The following is a 14,452-nucleotide window of genomic DNA, read 5'->3' on the forward strand; positions in this document are numbered from 1 at the left end:
AAGCTTTCCCTGAGATCTCACCAGGCTTTCCCGAGATCCACCGGTTACTTCGAGGCTCCTATCTTAATTTGTTGCACAGCAGAAGCCTACCCTAGGGTGGTGACCAAGTGAATTTGAACAAAAAAAAGTAAAATGTACACACACAAAGCTAAATAGCAGCACTTTAGTCAGACAAAGGTCTCGAAAAGAATTCGCAGTGCTGCGTTTCCTTTAGCTATTCAGCGACGGAAAGCCTCGACTAAGGCCGTCGGCGTTTGCGTTGCTTTCGCTTCAGCTCAATGGCCGGTGCCACGAGGTCTCCAAAGCTAAGACTTTTCTTTTAACTGAAAGTCGGACTGTTGGAGAACAGGTAATGGTATTGCTTCGGCAGATTCGGAGATACTGCCGCCTCAGTCTCTAGCACCCCAAACGGTCCTTTGATCTTTACCCTTGCGATTGGAGGCACACGCTGTTCTTTTCTACCACTTGCTTTATCCACGCGCACTTACCCGTGAAGTCTCTAGATTCTACGCAATCGGCGTGGACAATGTCGATAGTGGCTGCGGTGTCACGAAGGGCTTTGCATTTCTTTCCGTTTACAACTACGTCTCGTAGGTAAGGCTTTAAGAGTTGCATATTTCGTCGTCAGCGCCTGTGATGGCGAACACTACCTTGGGTTCCGACAGCCAGCCGCTATGTGCCCTGGCTCTTGGCACCGGAAACACAGCAGTGGCTTCCTTGCCTCAAAACTATCGTCTTTCCCGTCTTTCCCATCGCTCCGCTCTCGGGCGCATTCTTTACAACTCTGTCGCCTTTACTGGGTGGTTCCATTCGGTACTCTTCCTTATAACAAACGCCTTTACGTTCAGGGCAATCACTGCGCTGCACTTTGCTGAACGGACGAACGCGTGCTTTCTCTGACATGCGACGGACGCTGTACTCATCAGCTAGCTCAGCCGCGCGTCAATGTCCTCTCGCCGGTCTGTCCTGAATCCATAGGCGCGTTTCCTCATCCAAGCACCCGTAAATGCTCAAGGCAGAACAAGTCCACTACCTTGTCACGATCGTCATATGCACCTTCTCCCTTTAACACTCCACCAAATCGGCTTCATGTGAATGCGAACTCCTGGAATGTCTCGCCAGTTTTTTTTGTGCGTCCCTAAACCGGCGGCGAAAACGTCTGCTGAAAGCCGGAATTTCTTTAGAAGCGCAGCCTTACTTTGTTGTAATCATCCGCGTCTACTGCTGGCAAACGCGCAAGCGTGTCCGCTGCTTCGCAGGGCAATACCATTAGTAGTTTGAGGCCACGTGGCACGATCAAACCCATCCTCTCACAGTCTTTCAAAATTATAAGGAACAACGCAATGTCCTCGCTCATTTTGTAAGGCGCAAGAGGTCCCTCATGCTCAATCGTGCGCCTGCCTGAATCTTACATTTTCTGTTCCCTGACCGCTAGAACCTTTTGCCTCTGCAATCTTAAGCTGAAGCCGCAAGCGCTCAAGCTCCCTTTCTTGGCTTTCCGCTTCTTCTTTACGCTGACGGTCTCTCGCTCTTCGTCTTCTTGTGCCCTTTTTATCCTCTCCTGAATTAGCTCCCAGCACTCGGCAAGCTCCTCCCATCCGCGCCAGAATCCTTAATGCCTGTATTAAATGTGGCTTTCTATGTATAGTAGCCACCTCAATCCCCAGCTCCTCGCACAAGAGCACTAAATCCGGTTTTCTCAATTGTTCAAATCCATGGCCACCCCGTGCAGACTTCCGTTGCTCAAACTGCCGTGAAGGTACCTCTATAAACCCTAGCCTTCACAAAGCAGCAACTCATCTACCCTTTGGATAACATCACCATCTATCCAAAACACCTGGTAGAATCTCTACGGAAGTGAGCACTCACCAGCATCGGTACCAGGAAAGAACACGAACGGATCCCGCCGCTGCCAACCAGTTGATGTGACCGAGGAGGGGTTGAGGCTGCCACAGGTTCCGGCGAAGAAGGACTCTTGCGGCGCTTCACACGTACAAGAAGAAACCTGTTTAATTTACATATTTACAGGAGGTTTAACAACCAAGGCGTAGAGACGCGCCTTTACATCATAGGGCCAGAGCGAGACGAGAGGGCGAGCGAAGGCCAGTGAGTCCCCAGCGCACACCCGACGCGCTCCTTTTATCTCGGTCCGAGCACGCGCTAGACGCTGACTGCGTATAACAGGCCCGCCGATGCGCGTTCCTCGCAGCGCACCAGGTGATTTTCCCGCGTTCCTGTGGAACGCGGACAGCGTATGGCAGGTACGCTGATGAGCGTCCCTTGCAGGCCGGTTCCTTGTATTGCCGGTTACAACAACGTAAACATGAAGATTCCGGCAGCGCTGTAAAACCAGTGACAATGAAATGCACATTGCAGTGCTCTTGCGGCTCTAATAGTTGGCTGAAGAGCTTCACGATATTCTGACCGCCTTTTATATTTGTGTCCTAGTCGGCCTTGCGTGATGACACTGATGTGACCGTCAAGTGAAATGCTTGGAGACCTGGCGAGGGAAGAGCTGGGTGAAACACCGGAAGTGAAACGAAGATGCCTGGAGGACTTAAGGCAACTTCTTGAAGGTATGTCGCACTCGTTCTGGCTTCCGTCACTGACGATTGGTTTGTCGAGGCGAGCTGTTATACTAAATAAAAACTGTAACCCGTTTATATATTTTATCTACCCTCATCAAAAGTAAGCCTGCTACAGCATTTGACTGTCTGGGTATATAGAGAGCCGGTTTTCTTTTAGGCTGTAAAATTATGCGTATGTTCGCTCACCATGAAGTTTTGGAGGCGAAAATGTTTGAGGCCCGTGTACTTAGATTTAGGTGCCCGTTAAAGAACCTCAGGTGGTCGAAATTTCCGCAGCCCTTCACTACGGCGTCTCTCAAAATCATGTCGTGGTTTTGGGACGTTAAACCCCAGATAATATTATCACCGTGAAGTTTGTTTCTGTGCATGCATGGCGCACTCGCACGCTTGTGTGTGTGTGTGTGTGTGTGTGTGTGTGTGTGTGTGTGCGCGTGTGTGCGTGTGTGCGTGTGTGCGTGTGTGCGTGTGCGTGTGGTGTGTGTGTGTGTGTGTGTGTGTGTGTGTGTGTGTGTGTGTGTGTGTGTGTGTGTGTGTGTGTGTGTGTGCGCGTGGCGTGTGTGTGGTGTGCGCGTGGCATGTGTGGCGTGTGTGTGTGTGTCAGACAGAGAGCAAAAATGTTTATCGCGATGCCGGCGGAGTATACCGATATTAATCGTTATCTCCACTGCTTGTTGTGCATGAGTTAGTCTCCGTAACTTCAAGCGCACTGCCGTGCCAACACGTCTACAAATAATCTTTTCTTCTTGCAGGTGAGGAGAACTTGCGACTACCTCAAGACGATGCATTCCTGCTCATGTTTCTCCGAGCCCGCAAATACCGAGTCAAAGACGCACTCAAGAGGATCAAAAACTACTTTCGCATTCGCAAGGACGTTCCCGAGTATTTTGAAAATCTCACACCATCCAGCATTCCGTACCAGACAGTGTGCTATGAACACAAGCTGATTTTGTCATCGAAAAAGCGAGATCCTCTGCGCAGAGCTGCAGGATATCTTAGGTTCGGTAAGTTACACCTCCTAAATTTACCTCCTACTCTTGATACGACTCAGGAGGCGAGGCAAGCCACCTCATTACAGCAGTCCTTCTTTTTGCGCGCCGCCCGAGACTGGAATGACCTTCCGAACGAAGCAGCAGTCATCCGCGATTTTGCGCGCTTCAAAAATGCCATCCAGGAAGCAGGCTCAACCACATCCTAACTTACACCTTCATCGATGCCGCCATCTTATGTCGCCCACCCCTCATGTAAAGCCCACACGGGACCTTTGAGGATATAATAAATAAAGAAAAAATAAAGAAAGAAAGAGAGGCTTTTAACAAAGGACGTGTATACACGAGATAGGCTGAAATGTAATTCTAGTAAGTGCTGGAGACCGCTTTTTTTTACCTATCGGAACGTTTCGCGTATACCTGGACATTCGTCGAAACTATTAGGCCCTACTTTGGTTGATGCAGAATATTAAGTGGTAGTGAATGTAAGCGTTTGTTCCCCGAAACAATTTCTATAAGACACGAGGTGACGCGCTTTCACTGTCATTGATACCTCGACTTTTATTATAATAGCGATGACATTACGCCACTACTCTACATTTGACGTTATCCCCGACCGTGAAAATGGCCCAAAAGCAGCAACTTTATCTTTCTTCACGCCATTTCTTTATTAACAAGGGGATTTCTACACAAAAATTCACTGTCTGTGAAGTCATTACCACTTGTGTTTTAAGAGACGCGAATAAACCAACGAAACTAAATGTTTCAGAAACTTTCCACTGAAGAATTCACAGATTGCGCCTAAAAACTATACGTGGATTTAGTTGTACCTGTGTAACTGTAATGACCTAATCCTTTTTGCACCGACTGCGTGTTATGATTACCTGCTGCGGCACCTAAACTTCGCTGCTTCCTTGCACCATGATTTTGTCCACTAACAGCCATCACTTAACAAACTTACGTTTGTTACATTGGCCGATACTAGCTATCCTAGAGCAAACATTAACCAGTGCTGGCCAGTACTGCTAGTATGCGGGTACATACGGTAGGGAACCATACTGCTGTCTTGGTCTTCGTCGAGCTGTCACGCTGCAGAAGAGTTGAGATCTGGGCCAGTTGGTCCATGATACTTGACGAAAGCCAGCAAAAGAACGGGACACGAGAAAGAGGCAGACACACACACTGCTGGAACTCTTTCTCGTGTCCCGTTCTTTTGCTGGCTTTCGTCAAGTATCAACTGTGACGCTATATCACGCTGTCATTCACACCGGCACATGAGTTTTCATGGACAAATAGCCGAGCAAGGCGTTATCCATTATTGCAGCATCGCCACTGCACGCAGGCGCTTGAAGCGTGCGACGCGTGTCACTTGAATGGAGGAAGGATGCTCCACAGCATCGTGCAGTGTACGATCGTCTCTCCATTTTTGTCGTTCCAGGAGCTTGGCATAGTAGCATATGTTCAATGGACGAGTCATCAGGTGCCTATTGGTGGCCACCGAATGCAACCTCCTCTCAGAAGAGACACAGATTCGCGGTGCTGTGGCTATCATAGACATGGAAGGCTTCAGTATGCACCATCTCCTCGTGCTATCACCGTGGTTTCTTCGTCGAGCACTCACTATCATAGAGGTGCGTGCTGCTTCCGAGCCCGTGGAGTTTAGCAAGCAAATCTTTCGCACGGCGTGCATTTTGTGTGCAAAAACACTGCGATCGAGTTGGTCTATGTGAGCGGGGGGATGAGAAGGAAGGACGCGCCTATGAATAAGTAGCTATGCCTACGGACAATTTGGTGGACGCGTGCAGCATCCCGGCCGCGGCGGCCGCATTTTCGAAGAAGTCGAAAATGGTCGAGGCCCGTGTACTTATATTTAGGTGCACGCTAAAGAACCACAGGTGGTCGAAATTTCGGGAGCCCTCGACTACGGCGTCTCGGATAATCATATCTTGGTTTTGGGACGTTAAACCCCAACAATTATCATGGACGCGTTCAGTAACTTCTCACTACAGCAAATCCAATGCAGGTGTCGGGTAATTCACTATCGTATTGGCGTCTATTAGCATACTAACACACGCCAATTGCAGAGCGATCACATCTCAGCAACCTTAGCATGACATCTTAGTAGGATCTACAAAACGTTCTTTTTTCTTTAACAGTGAAGTTCGGTTTTCCGGGACTCGTTTACCATCACAGTGCATGGCAACTTCTTTTTGCGTAAAAGCTACTTCAGCCTGTGTAATTACACACAATCATTTGGAAGCAGCTACCGTTGATATCACCTATTTACTGTTGGTGAAGCAGGGTAATGATATAGCGTAGAACCGCTTTGCAATAATTACTTCTACATGTATTTCCTTCAGGATTCTCTCCCAGTCCGCATCAAGGGATTTTACTTTGTAAACACACCAACCATCTCAGTATTGCTTACACTCTCATCAAGTCACTCATGTCACCGAAATTAAGGAAAAGGGTATGTGGAAGCTGAGTATCCTCCACGGAAAGTCGTGTGATACGTAGCAAGCGCATGGCTGCGTTGTGCATGCAAAATAATATACGTGTATGGTCTTGTGTTTTCCCATTGTACGATGTCTGTCTATACGTTCTGTTGGGTCACCAGACGTCTTAATTGGCTGAAATCTATTTGATAAATTGTGTGACTAAAACCACGTATCCAACCATTCGTTCATACAATGTGTAATGCGTGCGTCATCGATCGGATTTACAGAAGAGAAGACGGTCAACTCGTTCGCACGCAGACACGTGTATTTGCACAGTAACATCCTTGATGAAATGTCCACTTATTGCTTGTATGCTTTCTGCTTGATACTGGGAAAGTCACAGCAAGACCACATTTTTGTGCCGCCACCTTTCAGTTTCGATACTCGTTTCGGGTCTCGTTCTGGCAGATTGATGCCTCCAGGTAGTATGCGAGGGATTATTGGTCAGCTGCCGGTTCGTAAAAAACATCACGTGCTACGTGACGCCAACAGGCAGAAAAAGTGTTCCACACTCGCCGCCATAGCTGCGATTGGCGCTGACTAACACAACACTCCTAGGTTTAAATGTACATATATAGCCCATAAAGTGGACAGGAGGATGACCGCCGCCGTAGCTCCGTGGTAGAGCATCGGAAGCGTCATTCGAAGGTCGCAGGTTCGGTCACTGCCGGCGGCAAGTTATCTTTTCGTCCACTCTACTTTCTTCCCATTTATATTCTAATTACTACAAATAACATCCCCTGTACTTTCCTTGGCATTATTGTCTGTTAGTGCTCATTAATATTGTGTCTAACGAAGAAAAACGAGCCCTTAAAAGTCGTCTTCTTTCCTAGTTTTGATACTTGAAATATAAGCTGCCTCCTTGGTAACTGCTGTCGCATTTCGCATCAGAAAGCGATAATAGCCCATGCAGTATTTCCAGCAGCTTACTTGCTAGCATACCGGGTAGTCTTAAGGCGATAGCTGTACGTTTTATTTTCTTTTGTTTTCCGTTGTTGACCAGGAAATGTGAGCCATACGAAACAGTCGCATGGTGGCGCAATTTCAGCAAAACAATGTGCTGTGCTACGCATATTATGTGCGTTTTGCTCCTTAGACTAAAGCATCTGGTGTAATGTTATAGATGACACCGATCTGTCGTTTGCTGTTGTTATACGCATAAGGGCGCGCAGCGCATTTCACGAATGCGAACTCCTCAAGGCCCTTCAAGCAACGATGCAACGTTTGCAGCATGGTTGGTAGGGATATGCAATCGCTGCAATTAACCATTTTATACTCCACATACTGTTCGTACCGTTGCTCTAGGCTTAGGTTTCAGTCGTTTCAGTGTCCGAATATACGATTAGTGTAGTGTAGTTTCGTAGCTTTAGTTTCGTTGTTCAATTATATAAGCCGGAGCCCACGTATAAAATTTCAAACATAGAATACGCAGCTGAAATCTAAACTAGAATGCTATAATTATTTCGGCTTTCCAAGAAAATTATGTTATGTTCGTTCTTCCGTTTCAGGTCCGACTACTTGGAAGCGACTTCTCGGCTCTGCACGACATTCTTCCTTCCGACATCATACCAAAAGAGTGCGGCGGAGAGCGGGAGGACTTCGACTACCACAGACAGGAGAAATTCTTCCTCAGCAACGCCAGACATTTTGAACAAATGAGTCAGTTTGGCTACTCGTCAACGTAAATAAACGGAATGGTTGCGATATCAGGCAAACTTTCTCGCAATCAACGTTCAATATACCAACATTTCGAGCTTGCATTACAACACACAAAATGGAAAGGAAGCTCACGGCCTCCCTGCACCTACTCCCTTGTTTATAATCACCAGTGTTTGGCTTACGTCAACAAACGAACCTCTAGTAAAAATCAGGCTTCTTTTTAACGGCAGAGCAGCTTAAGCCGGCTTAAGAACTTTGGTGTACGCATAAAACCACAAGTGTGTATGTGCATGTGTATGCGTGTGCCACAGGAATTCGGCAAGCCCCACTACCGAATACAGCAGGCGCGAGCGTTAAACGGAAGCTCTGCTCGGCGACGTGGAGCGCGTGAAACACGTGAAAGAGAGAGGGAAAGAAAGAGATAGAAAGAAGTAGATAGAAACAAAAGAGAAACAGAAAATAGAGAGAGAGGTAGAAAGCGATAGACAGAAAGAGTAATAGAAAAATAGCGAGAAATAAAGAGAATAATAATAATATCGGGGGTTTAACGTCCCGAAACCAAAATATGGTTATGAGAGACGCCGTATGTGGAGGGCTCCGGAAATTTCCACCACCTGGGGGTTCTTTAACGTGCACCTAAATCTAAGTACACGGGCGTCAAACATTTTCGCCTCCATCGAAAATGCAGCCGCCGCGGCCGGGATTCGATCCCGCCACATTCGGGTAAATAACGGGAATAAAGGCATAAAAGCTTCGAAAAACAGAGAAAGACATGGAAAGAAACAGATACGAAAAAGAGGGAGAAAAAAACAGAAAGCAAGACAGAATGAGAAAGAAAGAGAGAAATAATGAAAGAAATAAGGAGAAACAAAGAGAGAGAGAGAGAGAGAAAAGCAGAAAGAGAGGGAGAAAGAAAGCAAGGAAAGGTAAATAAAGATAGAGAAGGAAGGAAAGAAAGAAATAGGAAGAAAGAAAAAGAAAGCAACAGGTACAAAAAACAAGGACGGTCGCCCCAGCTCCGCTCTTCCTTCAGGCTTGCCTTTACTACTGCGAAGCTACCATAATTTTTTCATCCTTAAGATTCGAGTAATTTAGCAGGGCATCACGCCAGGTGGAGACAGGGCTATGAAAGAGGAAATTGGGAATATTCGGTGCCTATGCGCTTCCAGCTGTTAATTAGTTCGCCCACGCGCTACCAATTGCTGGCCTCCTCGTTAGTTCAATTGGTGGAGCGACCGCATCGGTAAGGCGTACGTCCCGGGTTCGAAATACTGACCAGGACACTTCTGTGTTTTTTTTTATCAACTAAAAAGCTTGACATCCGCAGAGACTTCCTCGCGGCCTTAATGCTACAAACGGGTGGATGGCAGTGAACCCTTTCGCAAGCTTGCAGTATACTCTCTCTAAAGATAATGGCTGAGTGAGAAGTGTGGAAAAAAGGAAGAAAAAAAAAGAAAGCAAAAAAGAATGAAGTTCGTTCTTTCAAATTAAAGAGCCGAAATTAAACGACTCAATGGTCTTCTATCCCAGCAGAAATAGACACGCGGAAAGAAATCGTTTGTTGCTCTTATCAGCAAATGTGCAAAACTGTTTCTTCTTTAGGCTAAGGGATAAGCGAAGACAGTTTACTGCCTCAAATATAATCACTCTGGGGTCTACATTTACGATCACGTTATTTTTGAACATTCACGTTTTGATGTTTCCTTTTTTATGTTTTTCATTTGCAGAAACGTCGCAGTTCCGCACGCGAAGACTCAAACTCGGCTCACACGAACAACTACAACCACAATAGCTGGCCACGAAACACGCGACGTCACATGTTTTGCGCACCTAATTTCTTGTGTGGCTTCCATAGCGTTGCTCACTGGTCATAAAGCAGAGTAGGGTGTTGTACAGGCATGTAAGTTAATTCAATAACGTGGCAAGAAAATGATGATTGACCGTCACCTCCGAGAAACTGTGCAGAAGTGTGTTGCATAGGCCAGTCTGTCGTAGAGAAGCATGACCATAAGAAGAATCTTTATGCAAGAAAAGCAGGTTCCTTACCACGTTGTACGCATTCTCCATTGACCTATCGGCAGCTCACTTTCCACCGAAAGCTGTTATGAGATCACAACAAGGGCCGTTTGCGGCGCCGTAGTTGTCCGACGCCGCCGGTGTACGTAACCGTTATCGTTCGAAATAAGAAAAAAACATCCGGGATGGAACGAGGTTTCATCCTGGGTCCGCTGCGTGGGATCCCAGTATTTTACCTCAGAGCCATACCGGTGCTTGAAACTGCTTTGTAAAAAGACCCTATACAAGCTTTATGTCGGGAAGGAACCACATTAACATATGTAATGTAGTGTGGCAGAAGAGTAAAATAGCAACCAGGCGTAACACAATGGGAATTTTGTAACTAGGCGTCACCCAATGCGAATTGCGCAACGAGTGGGTTCTTGGGTGCTTCCAACCTATTACAAAGGGCTCTCCCATAATTATTCATCGTCATCAGCCACTGCATCAGCAAAGTGCACATATGCCTTATAGGTATTTAGCGGGTACCAAGGTTCTCTGCAGAATGACAAAAAATTGCATAGTGGCTGCTTCCCTACTTCACAAAAGTTATGATGTTTTATAGCGTAGGGGGTTCCTCGAAAGTGCACTTCTATTGATTGCCAAGTAGGCCCATAAGGCTACCATGATCCATTTCATCAGGATCTCAATAAAGCTAATTCCCTCTCTCTTTCTTTGTAATGTAAACATATGTTATAAAGCGTCGTTGGAGAGTTAAATAACGGCAGGGCGTCACACAATGCGAATTACGTAACTAGTGGGTCGTTCAAAGCTTCCAACCCATTACAAAGGGGTCAGCCATAATTCTTCGTCATCAACCGTCGCATCAACTAAGAGCACATAAAGCCCTACAGATGGTACCTCGCTTCTCCGCAGATAATTCTTCGTCATCAACCGTCGCATCAACTAAGAGCACATAAAGCTCTACAGATGGTACCTCGCTTCTCCGCAGAATGACGAATAATGTCATGGTGGGTGCTTCCCAACTTCACAAAAATTATTATTTGTGGCGTAGTGCGTACGTTGCTAGTGTACTTGTATTAGTACCCACAAGAGACTTTATAACGGGTTGTAGACGCTCTTCCAGCTTTCGCTGCGACTGTGCTGGGCTTTCCGTGCAGGCCTGGTATTTTTGTCCTTCAAAAAAAAAAGCTAAATGGGTGCAATCACTGAGTTATCCATGGATCGAACACTCTAAGAAAAAAAAGAGTATGTGTGACTCTTTTCGGAGAGTTCTGACTTGCCACGTATAGGACTCTCTTTAAATAGTCACGGTGACTCTCTTGGTGGGTCAGGGTCGGCTCGCTCTAGAAGAGTCCCCTGACACTCTAGGAAGAGTGCAAAGACTCTCATCGGGAGGATCACGTTACCACTTATAGGGAGTCAGACGACTCTTGCCGGTAACGCTCCTAGGGGGGTCAAGGGACCCACACCGAAGCATCAAGCGACTCGACAAGTATTTTAAGCTACTCATTTGATCCTTGCTCTACTTTTGCGCGACTATTGTTGAAAATAGTGGAATATTCATTTTAAGCAAGTCCAATAATACTTGCCGTTCAGCCCAGCGACTGTAAAAAAAGAATAGTTCAGTTTTAGCATTACTTTAATAAAACTCATCAAAACAACACATATTTTCCAGCAAAGTTATATAGAAAGCGCGAAAAGATGGTCTGTGATTTCCAATTAAGAAGTTTGGGTATTCCTCATTGACATGCTTCTATGAGTATAGCCAACTAAAATGTGTGACTGTGATGTGCACAGTATCATGTGGTGCTAAATGAACAGCAGAAATCGCCGTCATGTTTCCATATTTATTCCTTGTGATTAAGAATAAATCAAAAAGTGGTGACGGCTTGAGGCATCAGACTTGTGGCTTGCTAGGTTGTCGCTCCTGTCCAGCGTAAGCACCATGAAAAACGGTATCTGAAAAGCAGAACGTGATATTATGATGAGAAAATGAAATTGCAGTAAAGGTTTGCAAAACCTACACAATAAGTGGTTTACACAGACATAATAAAGGCTAACACCAAAACAACAAAGCACATCCTCCGGCAGCCAGGGGCATGCCGTGAGCGGTTATTGACCGCATGTTTTACAAACGTAACCCATCCTTAAATACTCAGATAAACAGATGCGAGTACTAGGGCCCGAACGACACCCAGCGCGTGCGTACGCCGTCTACGTCGAGATCAGACATGTCATATGCTAGAATTAGCGCACATAACTCCCACAATCACGTACACTCACTCGATTCTGTTAGAGCGCCCAACGTCATCGCAGTGTATGCAAACCACGAAAACAGCAAACAGAAACGATGGAAAAGAGTGCACGCCGGCGGCCGCAACAACGCGCGCCGTCGAAAATCTAGAGCTTTTTCACTTTACCGGCGAGGCGTGTCCAACTTGAATGACTACCCCATACATTCTGGAAGCCACCGTACTATATCTGCACTTCAAACTACCGTCTTTCAGCCAACAAAAACCATTACATATAGTGCGTCTGAGCGTTCTGTACACAGGTTTTTTTTTTTTTTTTCACGTTCCCACGCGCGGAAGCACGCTGCACACTCAAGGTCGATGGAAATGTTATTATGAAGTAGACTAAAGTGCATCTCAAAACGACATCTTGCACCTTCAGTAGTGCAGACATGACGTGCGATCAGCAAGAAATGACCCTCGATTATTGTTTGCATCGCTCACTTTATGGGAGCTTGTACAGCAACGCGCATAACGGTGGCAACTCGCTAACTGACAGCTTTAGTTGGGCATCCGCAACAGCCCCGCGGATACAGGCTACTGTTGGAAATGGCTGGCAGATTCCGCAGAGCTGCTGCAGACGCCCAGCTAAAGCTGTATAATTAGGCAGTACACTCACCGTTAACTGGCGCCCGTTGTCGGTGTCCGCAGCTCCATGAATATTCCGCCCTCCAAGCGTCACTTCGGGCACGGAGCCGGCGTCAACACCACCGAAGACGCGCAACCAACGCAACCACGCAATGCATTCCAATAGACCAAGAGACTGACTGAGACGACTCAGAGAGGAGAGCGGCGCGCCACCCCTGCGCCAACCCCGTCTGCGTCTCTGCGTCGCCGAGCAAGGCGCCACAACGGCGCCAAAGGGCGAGCGTGCGATATGTATGGCGTATACGGCGGCTCTTTCGTATTCGCAATGCCCACGAACTATAGGTGGCGCGCCGTGCTTTTCAAGATTAAAGTCACTGGAACGGGAAAAGTTGACTGATTAGGAAAGAAATAGCGGCAATTTTCACTCGCCTACATGTTCACGCACGCGTACTAACGCGATAAAGAAATGCGAACTGCGCGGCATTTACGCGCTCGGCTGTCTGCATTTATTAAATGCAAAGCATTTCTTAGCGAATTTCTGTGACTTTGTACGTATCTATCTATCTATCTATCTATCTATCTATCTATCTATCTATCTATCTATCTATCTATCTATCTATCTATCTATCTATCTATCTATCTATCTATCTATCTATCTATCTATCCGCACCCGACTTTGTGCTGTCCTGGCCGCTTCGTTAATGGGAAGTACACCAAATTTGGTATGGCATAACATGACTGTATGACGAATTTAAATTAAAGTGATAACAAAAATAATGACATGCATGCCATGTACGGCATGATTTACATGCCACGCTCAGGGTGCGACCGCGGCCGCTTCGATAGCTTGATACACAACAAAATTGGTATGGCGTGACAAGGGTGTATGACGAACATAAGTGACTGGTTATAATGTGCAAATCATGACAGACATGCCATGCAAAACATGATTTACATTACATGGTTTCGGGGCGCTCGTGGTCGTTTAATGAAATTCATATATACCAAAACTTTTATGACGAGCTATTTCTGTATGACGAAAGTTAGTGATATGTGGTAACATGAAAATCATGACTTCCATGTCATGTACGGCATGACTTACTTGCCACGCTCATGCTGCGATGGCGGGTGGTTCGCTAGCTTGAAATGCACCCAAGTTGGTATAGCGTGAGGTGACTGTATGACGAGCACAAATGACAAGTGGTAACGTGAAAATTAGGACGGTATTTGTTGGTCATACAGTAACGTCACGCAATACGATTTTGGTGCATATCAAACAAGCGAACCGGCCGCGAGAGCATCATGAGCATGGCATGTAAATCATGCCTTACATGACATGCCTGCCATTATTTTCATGTTACCACCTGTTAATCACTTTCGCATTACAGTCACGTCACGCAATACCGATTTTGGTACATATCAAGCAAGCGAACCGGACGCGAGAGAATCATGAGCATGGCATCTAAATCATGCCTTACATGACATGCGTACCATTATTTTCACGTTACTGCACGGTATTTATGTTTGTCATACAGTCACGTCACGCAATGCCGATTTTGGTGCATATCAAACAAGCGAACCGGCCGCGAGAGCATCATGAGCATGGCATGTAAATCATGCCTTACATGACATGCGTGCCATTATTTTCATGTTACCACCTGTTATTTAGGTTCGCATTACAGTCACGTCACGCAAACCGATTTTGGTGCATATCAAGCAAGCGAACCGGCCGCGAGAACATCATGAGCATGGCATGTAAATCATGCCTTACATGACATGCATACGATTATTTTCATGTTACCGCAGGGTATTTATGTTCGTCA

At 46.3% G+C, this 14,452-nt stretch overlaps 1 protein-coding gene across 1 annotated transcript; it reads left to right on the forward strand.

The window, feature by feature from the left end:
* The first annotated feature begins 2,479 nt into the window (after positions 1-2,479).
* Positions 2,480-7,790, forward strand: LOC119383643 (clavesin-1). The gene is made up of 5 exons (XM_049412919.1): positions 2,480-2,576; positions 3,338-3,589; positions 5,013-5,236; positions 5,935-6,044; positions 7,581-7,790. The coding sequence occupies exons 3-5, from the start codon at positions 5,032-5,034 to the stop codon at positions 7,755-7,757; spliced, it is 492 nt and encodes a 163-aa protein (XP_049268876.1). The 5' UTR covers positions 2,480-2,576; positions 3,338-3,589; positions 5,013-5,031; the 3' UTR covers positions 7,758-7,790.
* The last annotated feature ends 6,662 nt before the right edge of the window (positions 7,791-14,452 follow it).

This window comes from Rhipicephalus sanguineus, chromosome 2 (genome assembly GCF_013339695.2).
Source record: "Rhipicephalus sanguineus isolate Rsan-2018 chromosome 2, BIME_Rsan_1.4, whole genome shotgun sequence".
Taxonomy (NCBI): Eukaryota; Metazoa; Arthropoda; class Arachnida; order Ixodida; family Ixodidae; genus Rhipicephalus; species Rhipicephalus sanguineus.

Coding starts and splice junctions, on each gene's coding strand:
- LOC119383643 (XM_049412919.1), top strand. CDS start 5,032: ATGTTCAATGGACGAGTCATCAGGTGCCTATTGGTGGCCACCGAATGC. Junction 5,237..5,934: donor TTCCGAGCCCGTGGAGTTTA/GCAAGCAAATCT, acceptor TATTTCCTTCAG/GATTCTCTCCCAGTCCGCAT. Junction 6,045..7,580: donor CACCGAAATTAAGGAAAAGG/GTATGTGGAAGC, acceptor CTTCCGTTTCAG/GTCCGACTACTTGGAAGCGA.